The sequence below is a fragment of the Colius striatus genome, chromosome 2 (genome assembly GCF_028858725.1).
Source record: "Colius striatus isolate bColStr4 chromosome 2, bColStr4.1.hap1, whole genome shotgun sequence".
Lineage (NCBI taxonomy): Eukaryota > Metazoa > Chordata > Aves > Coliiformes > Coliidae > Colius > Colius striatus.
Window position 1 is genome coordinate 52597842 of NC_084760.1, and position 15515 is coordinate 52613356.

The 15515-nt window shown below is 38.3% G+C and overlaps 1 protein-coding gene across 1 annotated transcript in view; it reads right to left on the minus strand.

The window, feature by feature from the left end:
• FRK (fyn related Src family tyrosine kinase) overlaps positions 1-14577 on the minus strand; it is a 52504-nt gene extending 37927 nt beyond the window's left edge. The window contains exon 1 of the mRNA XM_061989521.1: positions 13974-14577. Coding sequence (XP_061845505.1) covers positions 13974-14407 — 434 coding nt within the window. The 5' untranslated portion in view covers positions 14408-14577. The remainder of the gene's footprint in view (positions 1-13973) is intronic.
• Between the last annotated feature and the right edge of the window lie 938 nt (positions 14578-15515).

Sequence of the window (15515 nt, forward strand, 5' to 3'; positions counted from 1 at the left end):
TAGTCTTTCGCAACCACAATTAATTTACTTCATATGTAAAGATCTGAGTCACGACCATTGCTCAGATCCCGTCATTGAATAACTTATCAAGAACTAGAATGAAGACTAGCCACATGCATTGTATGTGGGACCTGGAGCTTCTGAGTCTTTTCACAATGACAGTGGGAGGAATAAGTCTGGTTTTGTTTCCACAGGGGAAAACATAAAAAATGTGAATAGTTGTGAAAAATGAAAGGCTGATTTCTAAGCTATGTAAGCACCAGAGATCAATCAAAATGACAGAGTAGTATTAGCTTATATTATGCATATAAGTATGATTGTTTGAAAGGGACAGTCTGTCTGTAGCAACATGCTGTAAATTCCAACTCTGTTTTCCTTATTTTGAAATTAACAGTATGATTTTTCTTTAAATAACCATTACAAAGCAAAATATAGTTCTGGAAAATAACATCTTATTTTGCTCTTGGCTTTTGGATAATGTTTTGCTAATGTTCTTGTCAGATTACAGTTGACTGGTTGGTGTTTTTCCATAAACACTAACTTTATGTTAGACTGGAGAGAGTTTCATTGGTAAGAAGGCAGAATATAAGAAGTGATAACATAAGAAACAAAATAAAAATAAAGGGAAAGAAAATAAAGTTATATTTCTTATATTTTCTGAATAAAATATGATAGCTTAATTTGTAAAGGTACTCAATATGAAAAAAAATAAAATTTAAGGTTTTTTCCCATTTCTGTTTTCAAATGGAGTTTCCATAAAAATATGAGCATTTTTACTTTAATTTAGTTCAGAAAGGATTAAGTTATTGCAAACGAGATACAACCAAGCAATATCCTTCTATTTGTTTCAGGTCATGATAAATATTTTTATTTGATACAAAAATAAAATAAAGCACTCTCAAGAAATGTCACTGCCATATCTTCCCTCTATTAGAATAAAAAGGACAGAAGTAGAAGTAACTATTTTGATTTTAGCAGGAGAAGGGAGCTATTTTTCCTTTCTCTGAACGTGAGCTTTAGGGCAAAAGTGCTACATTCATCCACAGAAAGGGACTCTAGTTTAAATGAGACTATTTAGACTTGTGTAACATACCATAGTCACTATTTTGCTGCAAAATACAACATGCACAGATGCTGACATACTGTAATTTGATGAATGTACTGCTGTTACAACAGAGGTAATCCTTTAGAGACTGAATGTACATGTGTTAAAACCAAAACTGGGCAAAATTTTTGCTACCATTTCTTTTTACCAAGATGGTAAATTGCAAGTAATTTCCAGGAAAAAAAAGCTTTATACTTCTAGACTCAAGGACCAGGTTTGCCACCCTTACATATTGCATAGTGCTTAAAAAAAAAAAAAAAAAAAGGTTTTAATTTTACTCCTTGCCAAATGTCGACTCTAATGCTGAACAGTAGCTTACTCCACACAATCACAATGACTGCAGTGTAACCATGGCGAAAATGTGAAACACTCACCTACCCTGGCAGACTGACCTTGTGTACACGTGAGACCCAAAAGGAGCCCCAAGTTGTACTAACAAATCGCTAGGGAAGCCCAGCTAAAGAAACTGCAGGAGATTATTAAGTCAAAAAAAGAGGCAGCAGATATGTCAAAAAGGATTCTGAGATTCTAAGTCTGTTTTGGTTCAAGGAATATATTTGTTTTGTGTTACTCTGTTGGTTTGGTTAGAAATAAAAAGCTATGTTCTAAAGAAAGGGCCTGCCAGGGCTTTAGAGACTTTTACCGTAAGTAATTGTGTGGGATTCTTTAAATAAGGTAATGTTCAAGAGTGAGTAAGTGTGGTAAAACCCATCACAAGATAGGCATTTCCTCTTTCAGTCTAAAACAAATTTATTGCCTTGTAAACGTAAACAAAAAGATTACCTGGGCATTAGCCTAGAAAAGCCATGACACACTGTGTATAAACCTTTTTAGTAAGTACTTCAGTAGGCCATAACTGTACCATGGTGTGATTTTGTTGTAAGGGATTATGCATACTACTACATTAAATTTTCAATAGTTGATAATGGCAGTTGACTATGCTGCAAACATCGAAATTAATTTGCCCTGAGACTGCTTCAGTATGACAAACCATTGTACCTTTCTCTACTTTTTCATTCTCTAATGACTGGGAAGTGACTATTTCTCCTGCATAAGCTCTGTAAATTAGTGTAGCTCACTCAATACTAGTTTCACTGCACAATAGGAACAAAAGTTAATAAACCAGCAGCCAAATTAAAATCTGATTTGTGGAAATCTCCATAAATAAATCTCATCCTGAAATGTACTGAATTCTGTCCAGGTGAGGATGAGGGGCAGGTTTGTCGGTTAGAATTAAAGGGCAGACTAGCATGTGTGACACTGTTGAGTGTCTATTACAGGCCACCTGATCAGGATGGGGAAGTTGATGAGACCTTCTACAGGCAGCTGGGAGCAGCCTCAAAATCACAGGTCCTGGTTCTCATGGACAATTTCAACTACCCAGACATCTGCTGGAAGGTCTACACAGCTGACACAGTCCAGGATGTTTCCTTCAGTGCAGCGATGATAACTTCTTGATGCAAATAGTGCCAACCAGGAGAGGAGCACTACTGGATCTTGTACTGACAAGCAGGGTCCAGCTGAAACAGTGAAGCTTGAGGGCAGCCTTGGCTGCAGCAACCATGAGATAGTGAAGTTCAGGATCTTGTGTAGTAGGAACATAATACCAAGCAGGATCACAGCCCTGGACTTTAGCAGGGCCAACTTTGGCCTTTTCAAGCAATTACTAGGAGACATTCCATGGAACAGAAGGTAAAGGGGCCCATCTATATTCAAGAAACATTTATTTCCAAGCTCTGGTACAGAGCATCCCAGTGGGTAGGAAATCAAGCAAGGGAGCCAGGAGACCTGCATGGTTAAACAGGGAACTGTTAGGCAATCTCAAGTAGAAGAAGTCTATAGATCACAGAAGGAAGGAATGGCCACTTCAGGTAAATATGGGACTGTCATCAGAGGATGTAGGGAGGCCACTGGGAAAGCTAAAGCCTCATTGGAGTTGTGCCTTGCAAGGGAAGTCAAGGACAATAAGAAGGGCTTCTTGTTGTTTTAGTTACCTATGCCCCTGGTATTTCTCCAAGTTAAGAGACTAAAATCAATCATCAGAGTTTAATCCCAGTAGTGCTTTTTTACTGGATACCATTCTATAATTCTATGATAAGGATTTCATTGCATTTAGAACTTGTTCTTAAACAAGTTGTCTTTGGAATTAAAGGCTACCATTGGCTTTAATGGGCGTTGCTTTGGTATATTGGGTGTGGAATATAGCCATTTAATTACCTCTTAAAAAAATTAAAAAAAACACCTTAAAATGTGTTCCTCAGACTTTACTTCTGCTGCATATAGTCTTCCAAATAGTGTTGTAAAATTCTACTGGTACCTGTATGCATTTGTTACACATACATAAAGAAAAGTGCTGATATATTGCCATAATATGCCTAAAAGTAGCAATAACTCTGCTCTTCGTAACAACTAAGGAACAAAGTTGAAACCTTGAGGACAACTTAATGTTAACATGATACAGAGAACACTAATAACATCAATTGATTTAACATTAAGGGAAACTCAAAAGGACAAGAAAATGTTCAATCATACATTCACTTAAACCACTACAGGTTCCAAAAAACCTTCCATTGATTTTCTTGAGAAAATCGTTCCTGAAAAACTATTTTCTTTTCACAGTGGGAAAGCTAACTCAGTGCAGAAGCAATACAGAAACCCTTGGAAACAAAAAGCATGCTCTTGCCTCCATCCATTTCTTTCAGAGCTCTCTCTTGGACATTCACTTGGGCACACACTTCCTGAGACTATTGCCAGCAGCCTAAGCAGGCTCGTGCTGTCTCTCAGGACAACTTTTAGTGGAGAACCCAGAAAGGAACTGGGCAGTCTGGTACCCCCAGGTGACTCTGAGCCCAAGGACAGAGTGGTTGTTTCATGTGGGGAATAATTTCTAAACCAAAACAGTCTTCCATTTTTCAGAATATCCTTTTCAGGGAAAAAGATGGGAAAGGTGCCATCCTAAAGACACCTTTGACTTCCAGAAGTAAAGCTGGAGTACACCAAACTCCATATCAGTGTGCATACTACCAGCACATGCTTTCTCTTATTAGAGATCACAATGCCATGTTGGAAAGGTATGTCAGCATCAAAGGAAGTTTCTGGGTGATTTCGCATACATTTTAGTTCTGTAATAAGATATAATTTTATCTTTTATTTCATTGTAAGTATTCAGAAAAAGTAATACCCATCTTTCAAGGCCAGTCAAGTTGTCCTTCTGGAACAGTAAAAAAATAGAGTGACCTCCTATGGCTATGGATGATACTGATTCACCCATGTCAGTGCTTGACAATATAGACACACTTCTAAACATTCAGAAATCTGTAGGAGTTTAGGAAAAGAATACAGTAAAAAGGAATAGAAAGCCAAGACTCTCTTTTCTGAAGTGGAGGTTAAAAGACCACTAAGGGGATTTAGGAGTATCTGTCTCCTCTAACTGCTGAGGCTCAAGGACATCCTCCTCAGCTGCTGGAGCCCAGCACAGGGTCTCTGCCTATGATGAGGGATGTGGCTGCTGCTCTCCTGTTTGCAGGTTGAACTAGTGGTGAAGCTGACCATGTGTCTCAGAGGCTCACAGAGAGAGGACACTGACGTGGCTGGTCACACAGACTGCCACAGACAAGGCACTGCCTTCAAGAGCATCCACGGAGCACAGGACTCACACAAAACACAAACACAGTCCCTCCTCTTCCTCTCTGGCTGGTAGAGCTAGAAGGTTGCTTATTGATAGTACAAACCCACACACTCTATAGATTCAGAAGCACACACATTATTTGTGAATCCCTTCCTCCATCTGCTCCAACATCCCAGATGCTCTCCCCTTTTGCACCCTTATCGGTTGCAAAGTCCAAGTTTGCCTACTGTTTCTTAATGGCCCATCAATTAGTGCTACTGACCAGTTTTACTTCTGATTATTTTCTTTGTTAACATTAATCAGTCAGGTTTGGTGCCTCTGTGTGTTTGTCCCCCTCCTTTTCCTTATTGGCATGGTCCTTGGCTAATTTTCCTGGAAAAGAGGCATTCTCACACTTAGCATACCCTTATTGGTGAGTGCAACTGAGCAGGCTTGTTCTCATCACCACCTCCCTTCTCATGTGCCCCTCAGGTACTTGTTTTTCTGTATGGATCTTTTCACCACACACCCTTAGGGGAGCAGAGATTCCTTCCTTTTGGAGTCTCCTTCTCTGAAGGTTTTCAAAACCCACCTGGACGTGTTCCTTTGTGACCTGATCTAGGTGATCCTGCTTTAGCAGGGGGGGTTGACAAGATGATCTCTAAAGATCCCTTCCAACCCCCACCATTCTATGATATACACTATGATAGACTTTCACAAACTGAAAAGATCAGTAGTTTTGAAAGGAAGATTGAGGTTTCTGAGTTCTCATAACTTCTGAAATTCACGGTATATATTCATTTCCACATGTGAGTCTCAGATTTCTTTTTTCTCTTCTTTTGCAGTAAGATTTGAAAAGGTGTTTTTGCTATAAATACAGCGGAAAAAAATAAGCTAGATGTATATCTGGTTTAGTGAGAGAAAACTAAGGAAAAATGTTTACCAACATTACTGCAGATAAATTTATAATGTAAAATAATATAGATTACAGAGTAGTCTGCATAGAAGGAATGAAAATGTCAATGAGTGCAATTCTTTATGGAACAATCACTGTTTAATTCAGTGCTTTGTTTCTCTTTTTTTCATTGACTATGATTACTGTACCAGCACAGAAAAAAAAAAAAAAAGTATTTCTGTTTTAAGTGACAAAGAAAATTAATGTGTTCATGATTGATATTTTGTTTCATCTTCTGAAAAGCTATTTCCAGATGAATTCTAGGCATCTCTGGAGAAGTGAAAACTGCAAAGATTTAGAATTCCATTCTAATTTTTTCTTACAGTTTTGTTTACAGTTATGAGGTGTAAATCTGAATACCAACATTTATGAACATTCTCATAAAGGACAAGCAAGTTTAAACTCATTGGTCATGTCTTTAAAGTTCTAATAGAAGAAAGGTCTTCAAATATGTCTCATATAGTATTATTTTAAAATAACTGAAAATAGTTTTATTCTCTTACACATGGTACTAAATATTATTTTTTTTAATATCACCTAATAAATTATATTCTTTCTTAGCTATGCATAAGTTTAAAGCATAACTTGAAAGAAAACAAAACAGTTTATTACAGACAAGCATCTAAAACATAATTACTAATCTTTTTAAAAAGTAAATTGGAGGTAAATTTTGTATTGTCTAATGTAGGCTGCATCATTACCGTAATGTTTGCATGAGATACCTCTGCTATAGTCTTATGTCAGAGGATAATGTTTGTAAGCTAATAACAGAACACATCTGTTAACACATAACAGTTAAGCATCTCTGGTAGGAAGAAAAATGAATTGATGAGTAATGCTGTGAGGGTGAAGTCACTGAGGTCTGCAGTCCAGGCTGAGTTGGGTGCATTACAGGAGGTGAGGCAGATAGGTGTGGTCTGGAAAGGACCGGTCCCTGCCTTTCACATGGATCTGTGCTGCACTACCATTTCCTTTTGTGCCTGTTTATTTTGAGTGTGGGTTTTATTGAGTCATTCATGACTAAGCAACAATCAACCTATGAAAAAAGCCTAAATACTTGATTAGAAATATAAAACTTCCTGCAGAAATGAGAGAGGGCTTTGGGTGGGTTTTTTTTTTGTTTGTTTGGCGCCTTTTTTTTCCCCTAATAGCTTGGTCTCTGCCCTCAGACAGAAATAAAGAATTGCACAGTATCAACATCTACGCTTCTGATAAACAGTATTGACAATAGGTTCGTAATTAGACATGGCAGAGATGTACCCTCTGACACTGCTTATACAACAGTTCCAGCTTCTGGTCACGTACAAAGGAAACAGATCAAAGAAAGTGGATGGGCCTGTGGACTTTTCAAAAAATCCTTTCCAAAACATTAATGGGGTTAGAGAGACCATTGGTTTGACCTTGTAGGGTATCCTCTTATGTTTTTATGACTTAATCTCTTCAGTACAGACAAGATCCTACACAAAGACCCAAAGTCTTCTATAACCAGCAGTGCTTTTTACATGTTACAAAAAAGAATTCTTCACAAAGATACCTGACCTAGTTTGTTTAAAATCAGCCCAGTTTTAGTACTTCTTAGCCTGGCTGAACTGTTGGTTACTATTTTTGTGTTCTAAACCTGCCCAGAGATCACTCAGCTCTGCACAAATCTGTATTGTGCTGCACAGAGAGCCATCAAAGACAACCATTGAACAGTAACAATTGTACATAACCTGGTAAATGTTTTTGCCAATAATATTGCTCAAAAACAACTAATCTAGGCTAACACACACAATGCTTATTCCTACTGAGTCTGAAGAAGAAAACATCAAATAGGAATCATAGAATGGTTTGGTTTGGAAGGGATTTTCAAAACCATCTATTTCCAGTACATGGTCTTTGTTTTTCTAAAAAGCACTGTAAAGGCCATTTAGGTGTCACAGTGCCATAAGAAAAGCTAACTGACTATGTCAGCAGGTTTTAAGGATATTGTTTCTGTTCTTCACATCATTCATTGTCATACCTTTCACTACTGGGTAATAAAAAATTTTATATAATGATTATAATGTAGAATGTACACAGTAACTCCAAATAAAGACAAGGGAGGAAGATTTTTGTTTTCATTTCTCAGAGTTTGAATAGACAACATTATATATTTAGAAGATCCCATTGCCAGAAAATAGGTGACCTAAATTAGACAAGTTTGTATGAACTGCTTCCTTTCACTTTTCTGAGCAAAAACACACATTTTCTGGTCCTGGTTATACATATAGATGTATAAATACTGCTGGCACTTCAGTCTATAAACAATCTCCTTTTGGGTTTAGTGTATCTTTGCATATTTAAAAAATGAGCAGAAATTAAGATAAAGCATGAGATGTGCTTGAAGATGGTACAGGAATGCCCAACCACAACTAAAGATGTTAAATGATTAATCGCCTTATTGTAATATTCAATTATTTGAATTCAAGAGAGGCACTCCACAACACATGGCAGTTCCAACATCTGAGTACTTCAGATTCTATGAATACAAGGCCAAAAAACATCAAAAGCATGGTCTTCTGGCTTTGCAACACATACCTTGTCTCACAGGGCTGTTTCGCATGGTCTTAAAAAACATCAGTCTTAAAAATTTCCTTTGTGGGGTATATGTTTACAGGTGCATCCATTCACAAAAGCACACACATAAAGTTTATCAATCAAAGGAAAAGATGGACTTTCAAATGAGTTCACACACCACCATTTCAATGAATTGTAATAAATACAATTCATTTCATTAAATTTCTGTGACAAAGAAAACTTTTCTACCAAAGACTATAAGAGAATAGCTTTCATACTTAACGTAACAGGTTCCAAGAATGTGATAGCAACCTACTACTCTTTTGTGTAGTCATGTTAGCAATTAACAGTTTTTTTGCAAGTTTATTTTGGCACAAATGTTACTGCTGATTCTGGTGGTGTCCTATGGAGTTTGGGCTGTATTAGTGAAATTATGATAGTGAGATACAGGGAGTACACAGAAAACTCAGTGGATTACATACTGTTTCATGAGGTGTTCAGCAGAATCTAAGGTTTCACTTTAAAAAGACTCTCAAGATGTTTTGGCTCTAAACATCACTTTGAAAAGTGATGCACATGATCCAAAGAAACTCCATAAACCTGACTTCGCAGAAAGTCTGAAACAGGTCATTCCAGGGAACACTTTATTGTTCGCATACATTCAGATTCAGTCAGTGTATGAAACAGTTAAAGCTAAGTCAGGTCACAGAAGGTGAAGTAATTACAGAGATTGACAAAAATAACCTATAAGTAGCTGCTTCTTTCAAAGGGTTGTTTAAAAAGCTCATTGTGGAATTCACTGGTGAATTTTCATTGATGAGGTGTGGGGCTTGGTTTCCACCAGCTGGGAAATACCTTCATAAGAAATCTCCATAAGTAATGTTTCTGAAACAAGGAAAAACTAAAAGTAGTTGCTGTGATCATGCTTGACCTAATCCACTAGGAATTTGTGTGGATTTCCTTCCCTCAGCACAGAAGTCAATTATGTCAATTATGTTGGCAGGAATCATCACAGAATCATAGAATGGTAGGGTTGGAAGGGACCTTTAGAGATCATCTAGTCCAATCCCTCTGCAGAAGCAGGTCAACCTAGATCAGGTCGCATAGGAACACGTCCAGGTGAGTCTTGAAGACCTCCAAGGAAGGAGACTCCGCAGCCCCTCTGGGCAGCCTGTTCCAGTGCTCCATCACCCTCACAGTAAAATAGTTTTTTCTTATATGGAATGAAGTTGGCTTTCAAAAAACAGCCAACAGGTCCATCAGGAGGGCAAGTGAGAGACCCCCTCTAAATACACTCTGCATTTCCTCTAAAAGAAAAGAATTCATGTCATTCCAACAGTGAGAAGTTTTTTTAATTTTTGCTTCATTAAAATTAACTGCACAGATGGGCTATATTTGTTGTCCATAACAATTGGCAGTATGTCATTTTCTTGTTTAGTTAAAACAACCAGCAGTAATAAAGTAAGGGCAGGTGAATGTGTTACTATGGTTCCTGTTTATAGTGCAGAATAACAGGCACAGAAAGAGCACAGGGACAGGAAGGTCACATTCCTTGCCAAGGAAATTTATATCTATTAATTCAGATGTTGGTGTTAGTTGAATAGTTCTTTCTGACCAGCCTTTGCTGGACATGCAAGTTCAATTATGTGACTGTATCGCCAATTGTGTTTTTTGCAACTGCTTCAGAGCATTCTGAAGTAATGGGACACGGCAAATAAAACATCACTCAAACTTTCCTAGAAATGAAAAATCTGTCTGGCTTCTGGTTTTGACTTCTACCTGTGATGCAGAGAGAAGAAAAGCACCAAGTGTTCTCACAGTCACTAATTTATCATTAGCATAGTCTGCATCTGCTTTTGGTTAGGTATTAAGTAAACCAACATTTTTGTAGTAACTAATTTATTTCCTCATGAAGTGTAAGTTCATTGTGTCAGCTACGGTTCACTAGATGAATGCTTCCACCTCCCCAGCTGCCTTGTCCCACCTATCCCAGATAGGGCCAGGAGAACACACCTGTCACCAGAGACACTAAGGACAATCCTTTCACAATCCTTTCACCTGACAGGTTGTTGTTAGTATAAGGAGTCCTACAGGTGGCAGAAAAAAATCAGCAATAAGAAGAAGCTTTACTGATAAATATAAAATTGAAGGGCCTTGTTTCCTCAATCTGTCTAAAACAGCCTTGATGGTAGCAGATGTGCATTTCTTGGATGTATTTAATCTTATGCAGCACACATTTGGACTGTAATCCTGCAGCAGGCAGAATCCAAGCCACAGATTTGCCATTCTTTCACTTTCTCCTATTACGCAGTTTTCATCCAAGATATTCATTCTTAGGCCAAAGGAAGGAAGCAAAAGAAACTTTTTAACAAGATACCATGCACAAATAGAACAAGTTTGACTTTTGGTGTGTTAGTTATATTATATAATATAAATACGTTAGCAAAATACAAACAAAGTCTCCCTTCAATTTTAGCATACAGTTCCTATCAAGGTCTGAAGAAACTTATTTGTCAGTTCTGTTTGAATGTTCTAGTAGACAAGGATACACAAAAATTCCCTTTGTGATAAATATTTTTGATTTTCCCAGACTGAAGATATTGCACATCCTTTCTGCCCTTTCATCCAGCTATTGATCCACCTTATCAGTACTACCTCAGTCATGTTGGATACAGTCAAAGAGACTTTGAGGAAGAAAAACTGTTATCTAAATGGGGCCAAGGAAGAAAAGTTTCTCACTTTCCTTCTTACTTTACATCACTCTCTTTCTTACCAAGGAAAAGTTCAAAGAAGCCTTTCTACCTGAAAAAAGAATCACAGACACTTCAGCAAGGAGACAAAATGATCTGCTGTGTCATTTGCCAGGAGCAAGCAATTATCTAGCATTATCTTCTGACAGAACGGACAATACAAATCCAGATGGACTTTCTGATCTCTAAATACGTCTATAATAAAGACCATGTCAAATGTTGACTAAAAATGCACAGGTATAGTTCGCTGTTAATAATCTTGAAGGTTAAAGGCAAAATTGAAATGATTGCAAAAGAAAATTGACTGCATACAGCTTTCAAGCGCACATTGGCTAAACTTACACAGTGGTCCTGTTGTCTCTATGTCATTCCATGACTTAAAATTTCATGGCTCTATATCCCTTTCTTAAATTGATTCTGTGGAGTATCCATGCATGCATATGAATACCATATTTTTTAAAGTTTATCTGCAAACATGCTGCTAGAGAATATGGTCACTTTGGCTTTCATCACAAACTTGCTAAGAGGCACACCATGAATCAAATCTGAGATATAGTCCAGAAATAAGCTAAAATTCCCATGATCTCTGCAGATATACAGAAGCTAGCCAGTACTAGAAAGGGTGCTTTCAAGTAGCTCAAAGTCTGCTGGTAAACTGTGTGTGGCAAATATTACAAAACACAAGTGTCACACTGCAGATATATTGCACATATGCATTTTGGCAGATGAACAAGAGATTTTAAGTCTTCCATTCTTTCTCAGATCTGTGCTGTAACCATAAAGAAATGTTATTAAGGATGCAATAAAAACTTCTATTTCCACAAATGTCTGTATCATGGCCACGAACAATTGGCCAACACCAAAAGGGAGAACTAATTAAAATCAAAATGGAAAGATGAACGAAGTTTATTTAAAGTTTGGCAGCGAAAATGATCATTGAATTTTGTTAAAGAGACGTTAACTTTTTTCATTCTCATTCTTTTATTTTAGGGAAAGCAAGGCTAGTTCTTTAAATCATCATTACTGTTGCTCTTACTATTTCACTGGGATAACACAGAGGCGTGAAATGCAGAGACTGGGTGAAAGGGAATGTTTGGAAGAAATTGTGGTAAGGAATATTTTCAATTAGATACAAGGCAAAAAAAAAAAATCCTCACTGTGAGGATGAAAAACTGAACTAAGCAAATCAGCCTAGCTTTATTTTAGCCATGTTTAAGTTGAGATGGCTGCTTCAAATCTCCTTCAGAGATTTTTTCCAACCTGAATTAATCTACGGTTATGTGTGTGTGGTCTGACAGCAGACAATTTTGTATACATACCACTAAAGCCAACTTAGTTAGAAGCTAATCTGAGGAAAGACAACATATTTAGCCAGATTGGTTTTAATGTAAAACTAAAAATTCTTTTTGGAGGAATGACTTCATCTGTAAGCTCTAAAAGCTTTCCATTTCCTTTTCTCTAGTGTTCTAATAATCTACAGGGATAAATCTTTTGCCAAAACTTAGTGTTTATAATAAAGAGAGAAAGGTATATAAAAAGAGGAAAATAAAATTAGTTCTATTCTGTAACAAGAGAAAAACAGTGGTTATGCAACAACGCATTTTAACAAACTTATCCTTGTATTTGATGCTGTAGGTGTAGAAAGTTAAGAGGGGCTCTAAGAGCTAAGACTGTTGTATAACTGAGGAAAATTACTTTCCAAGTATTAACAGCAAGCAGCAATCTTACATGACTTGTAATAAAACTAGTTCTTGAAAGAGAGCAAAGGCCAAGCTGAGTTGAATTAGAGTCCACCACCATTACTCTACTGCTTCAGAAAATGCCTTCCCTGCAGATTAATTTCTGCAATTGGAAGAATTCTTTTGAACATGACCATTGAAAGGGTTGTCTGCCTGAATACAGAAATAGAAGCTGCTGGTCAGACTCCAGAAATTAAGGTCCTCAGGTTAGAAAGTTTCTCTAAGATGACTCTAGCACAAACTCTACAGCTGATAAAAGATGGTATAATCATATCTGAGCCAATCTTCCTAGTCCTTGGAAATATGGTGGGCAGATCAGATCAGAGATGATGATTCAGATCCAAAAGAGATTTAACTGAAAAGCTACATCATTCCTCTGAAGCCAACACTGATTCTGAGACTAACAATTAATGCCACTTTTTCTGTCTTTTTCCACACAGATAATTTTTGTCAAAACATACCTCTGGAACTGTAGTCAAAAGTATTTCAGAAAACGCTGTCTCTGACTGCAATACACATAAGTAACTCTGGAGCCCAGGCTGACTCAGATCTTACTCATCCTCACTAGAGAGACAACTGATTTTGTGTGATTTGTGTTCTACCTCAGAATATTAAATAAGGTACTGCATGTTTTGAAGGAGTAGAAAAACATAAGCTGCATAATTCTGTGAAAGTTTTACAAATTCAATTCGTACTCCATTGCTATATCCACTCCTTTGCCCTTTGTAGCACCTACTCCAGTTCAGTTTGTCCTGAGAGTAGAGCTTTGCCTCCAAGAACAAACAAATAAGAGTCAAGAGTAATAAACTTATCTGTTAGAGTCTCACCCATCATTTGTAAGATCTAAAGGTGTAAAAGCAGCTTCCCGAAACCCTGATTAATTTGTAACTGTGCAGCTGGTTAGGCTGAATGCAGTTTAGGGCAGAGGTTGCAGTTTTTCACTCTACGGCAAGCACCTGACATAATTACTGTAATACATATAATGAACCATCTCAATGGCAACCAACCTGATATTCCCAGATGCTTAGACACGTGACTAGGGTATATCAGAGAGAGAAATGATTTAAACCAAAACAGAACCCTAGACATTCTGCTGTGTGTAATTGATTTTCTTGTGACCATGGTGTCTTTTCCTTGCACATGCCAACTAGTGTTATGACTGGTAGGACCACTGGAGGTTGAGTGTAGTTCAGCAAGAGAAAAGGACACAACCTCCTGACTCAAACCCATTTAACCTAACAAAAATGAGACTGTGGCATGCATTACACAGGTTACTCACGGCTCAGCTTCGATGCTCTGGTCAGCAGCTATGTAGTTGGCAGGAATGTAGCCTTGGAGCTTGCGGCCAGAGCAGACTGACCCTGTTGGCAGGAGGAGCCTCGCATACCACCAGCCCTCATGGGATGCATCCAACACTTCAAGCTTATCCCCGGCTTGAAAGCTCAAGTCCTCCTCAGTGCGAGCCTCATAGTCAAAGAGTGCCACAAATTTGCAAATATTCACCAGATGCTGTCCAGGCAGTGGAGGTAAAGGTTTCTCTTTTATCTTACTGTCTCTGTCATTCTGTCCTGATTCAAACTCATTCTTTACCACAGGAAGGTTGGCGAAGACTTGGCCGACTTTCTCATCCTGCTCACTGTCTCTCCTTGAGAATAAGCACGGGATGTAAGACTTCAAACAGGCGCAGTGCTTCTGACAAATGTTTCCCATCATGTTTCCTTGTGTCTTTCTCCACTTCTGCTTTTTTTGCTTTTCCCAGTTGTGATACCTCTAGAACAATTTTAGCACCATCAACATTTCAATTTTTTGCAGGATTTCTTCTCCCCCTTCTCCTTTGGCACAGCTCTTGAAACAACTCTCGGCACAGCTGGAAGCTCCTCTTCGACCTCACTGAGACTTCATTAGAGGCGGCTCCTGGATTGGGAGTAAAAGTTCACTATTCAAGTGCCAGAGTACTTAGGAAGGGAGTTTCTCACTTCCTCTTCAAAATAGGAAAGCACACAACAGCTGTGCTGTCTGGGGCCGTGAAGCCTCTTCTCCCACAGCAAAACAATAAAGTCAGAACATTTAAGCAAGGGAGGCTTCTCAACTCCTACTGCTTGGGAGGGTTGTTTTCTTATCTCAGATGGGGTCCTGTCATATGATCAGTAGTGAACATCTGTGAAGTCTGTGTTGGTAATGATTAACCAAGCTGACCTGCCTGTTTCCTTAGCAGCCTCCAACGTAGACAGCTCAGGTATTTCTTTTTGCTTCCTGGTGTGTGCTGGTTTCAGTTACCACTGGGAAGCCTTTGCCACCGTCACCTGGAGCACACCTGCGGCTTCTGCTTGCATTCACACCCAGGTGTTTTCCCCTGCTGACAGCCCGTCCTTCAAACCACTCCTCTGGCCTTCTTTTTTTAATCAAGGTGAGTTTGGCACCTCGTATAAGGAAAAAAAAAAATATATGGGGCTTGTAGTAATCCATCAATAGATTTTAATTGATTCTTCATTCTGCATTTTTGAGAAACAAAGGCACTAGCCAAAAATAATTGTTCTGGGTGGATGATTGCTTTTATCAGCCACATATAAAAAATAATGGCTTTCAGTCACCATGTAAGACAATGAAAGTACATTGACCAGTATATTCCCATTTCTAAAGCACTCATAATCTGGCCTGCAGACTGAGCATGGGTGTCTGGATACTGCTGTGGCAAAACAGCCTAGAGAGCTGAGTGCCACATCCCAGCAGTGCAGCCCAACCTCCAAGTGCAGCTGGAAATCACCACAGCTTGGGAGACATGCAGTGCTTGAAGCAGGAAGCACAGAAGACAGCCTTTCAG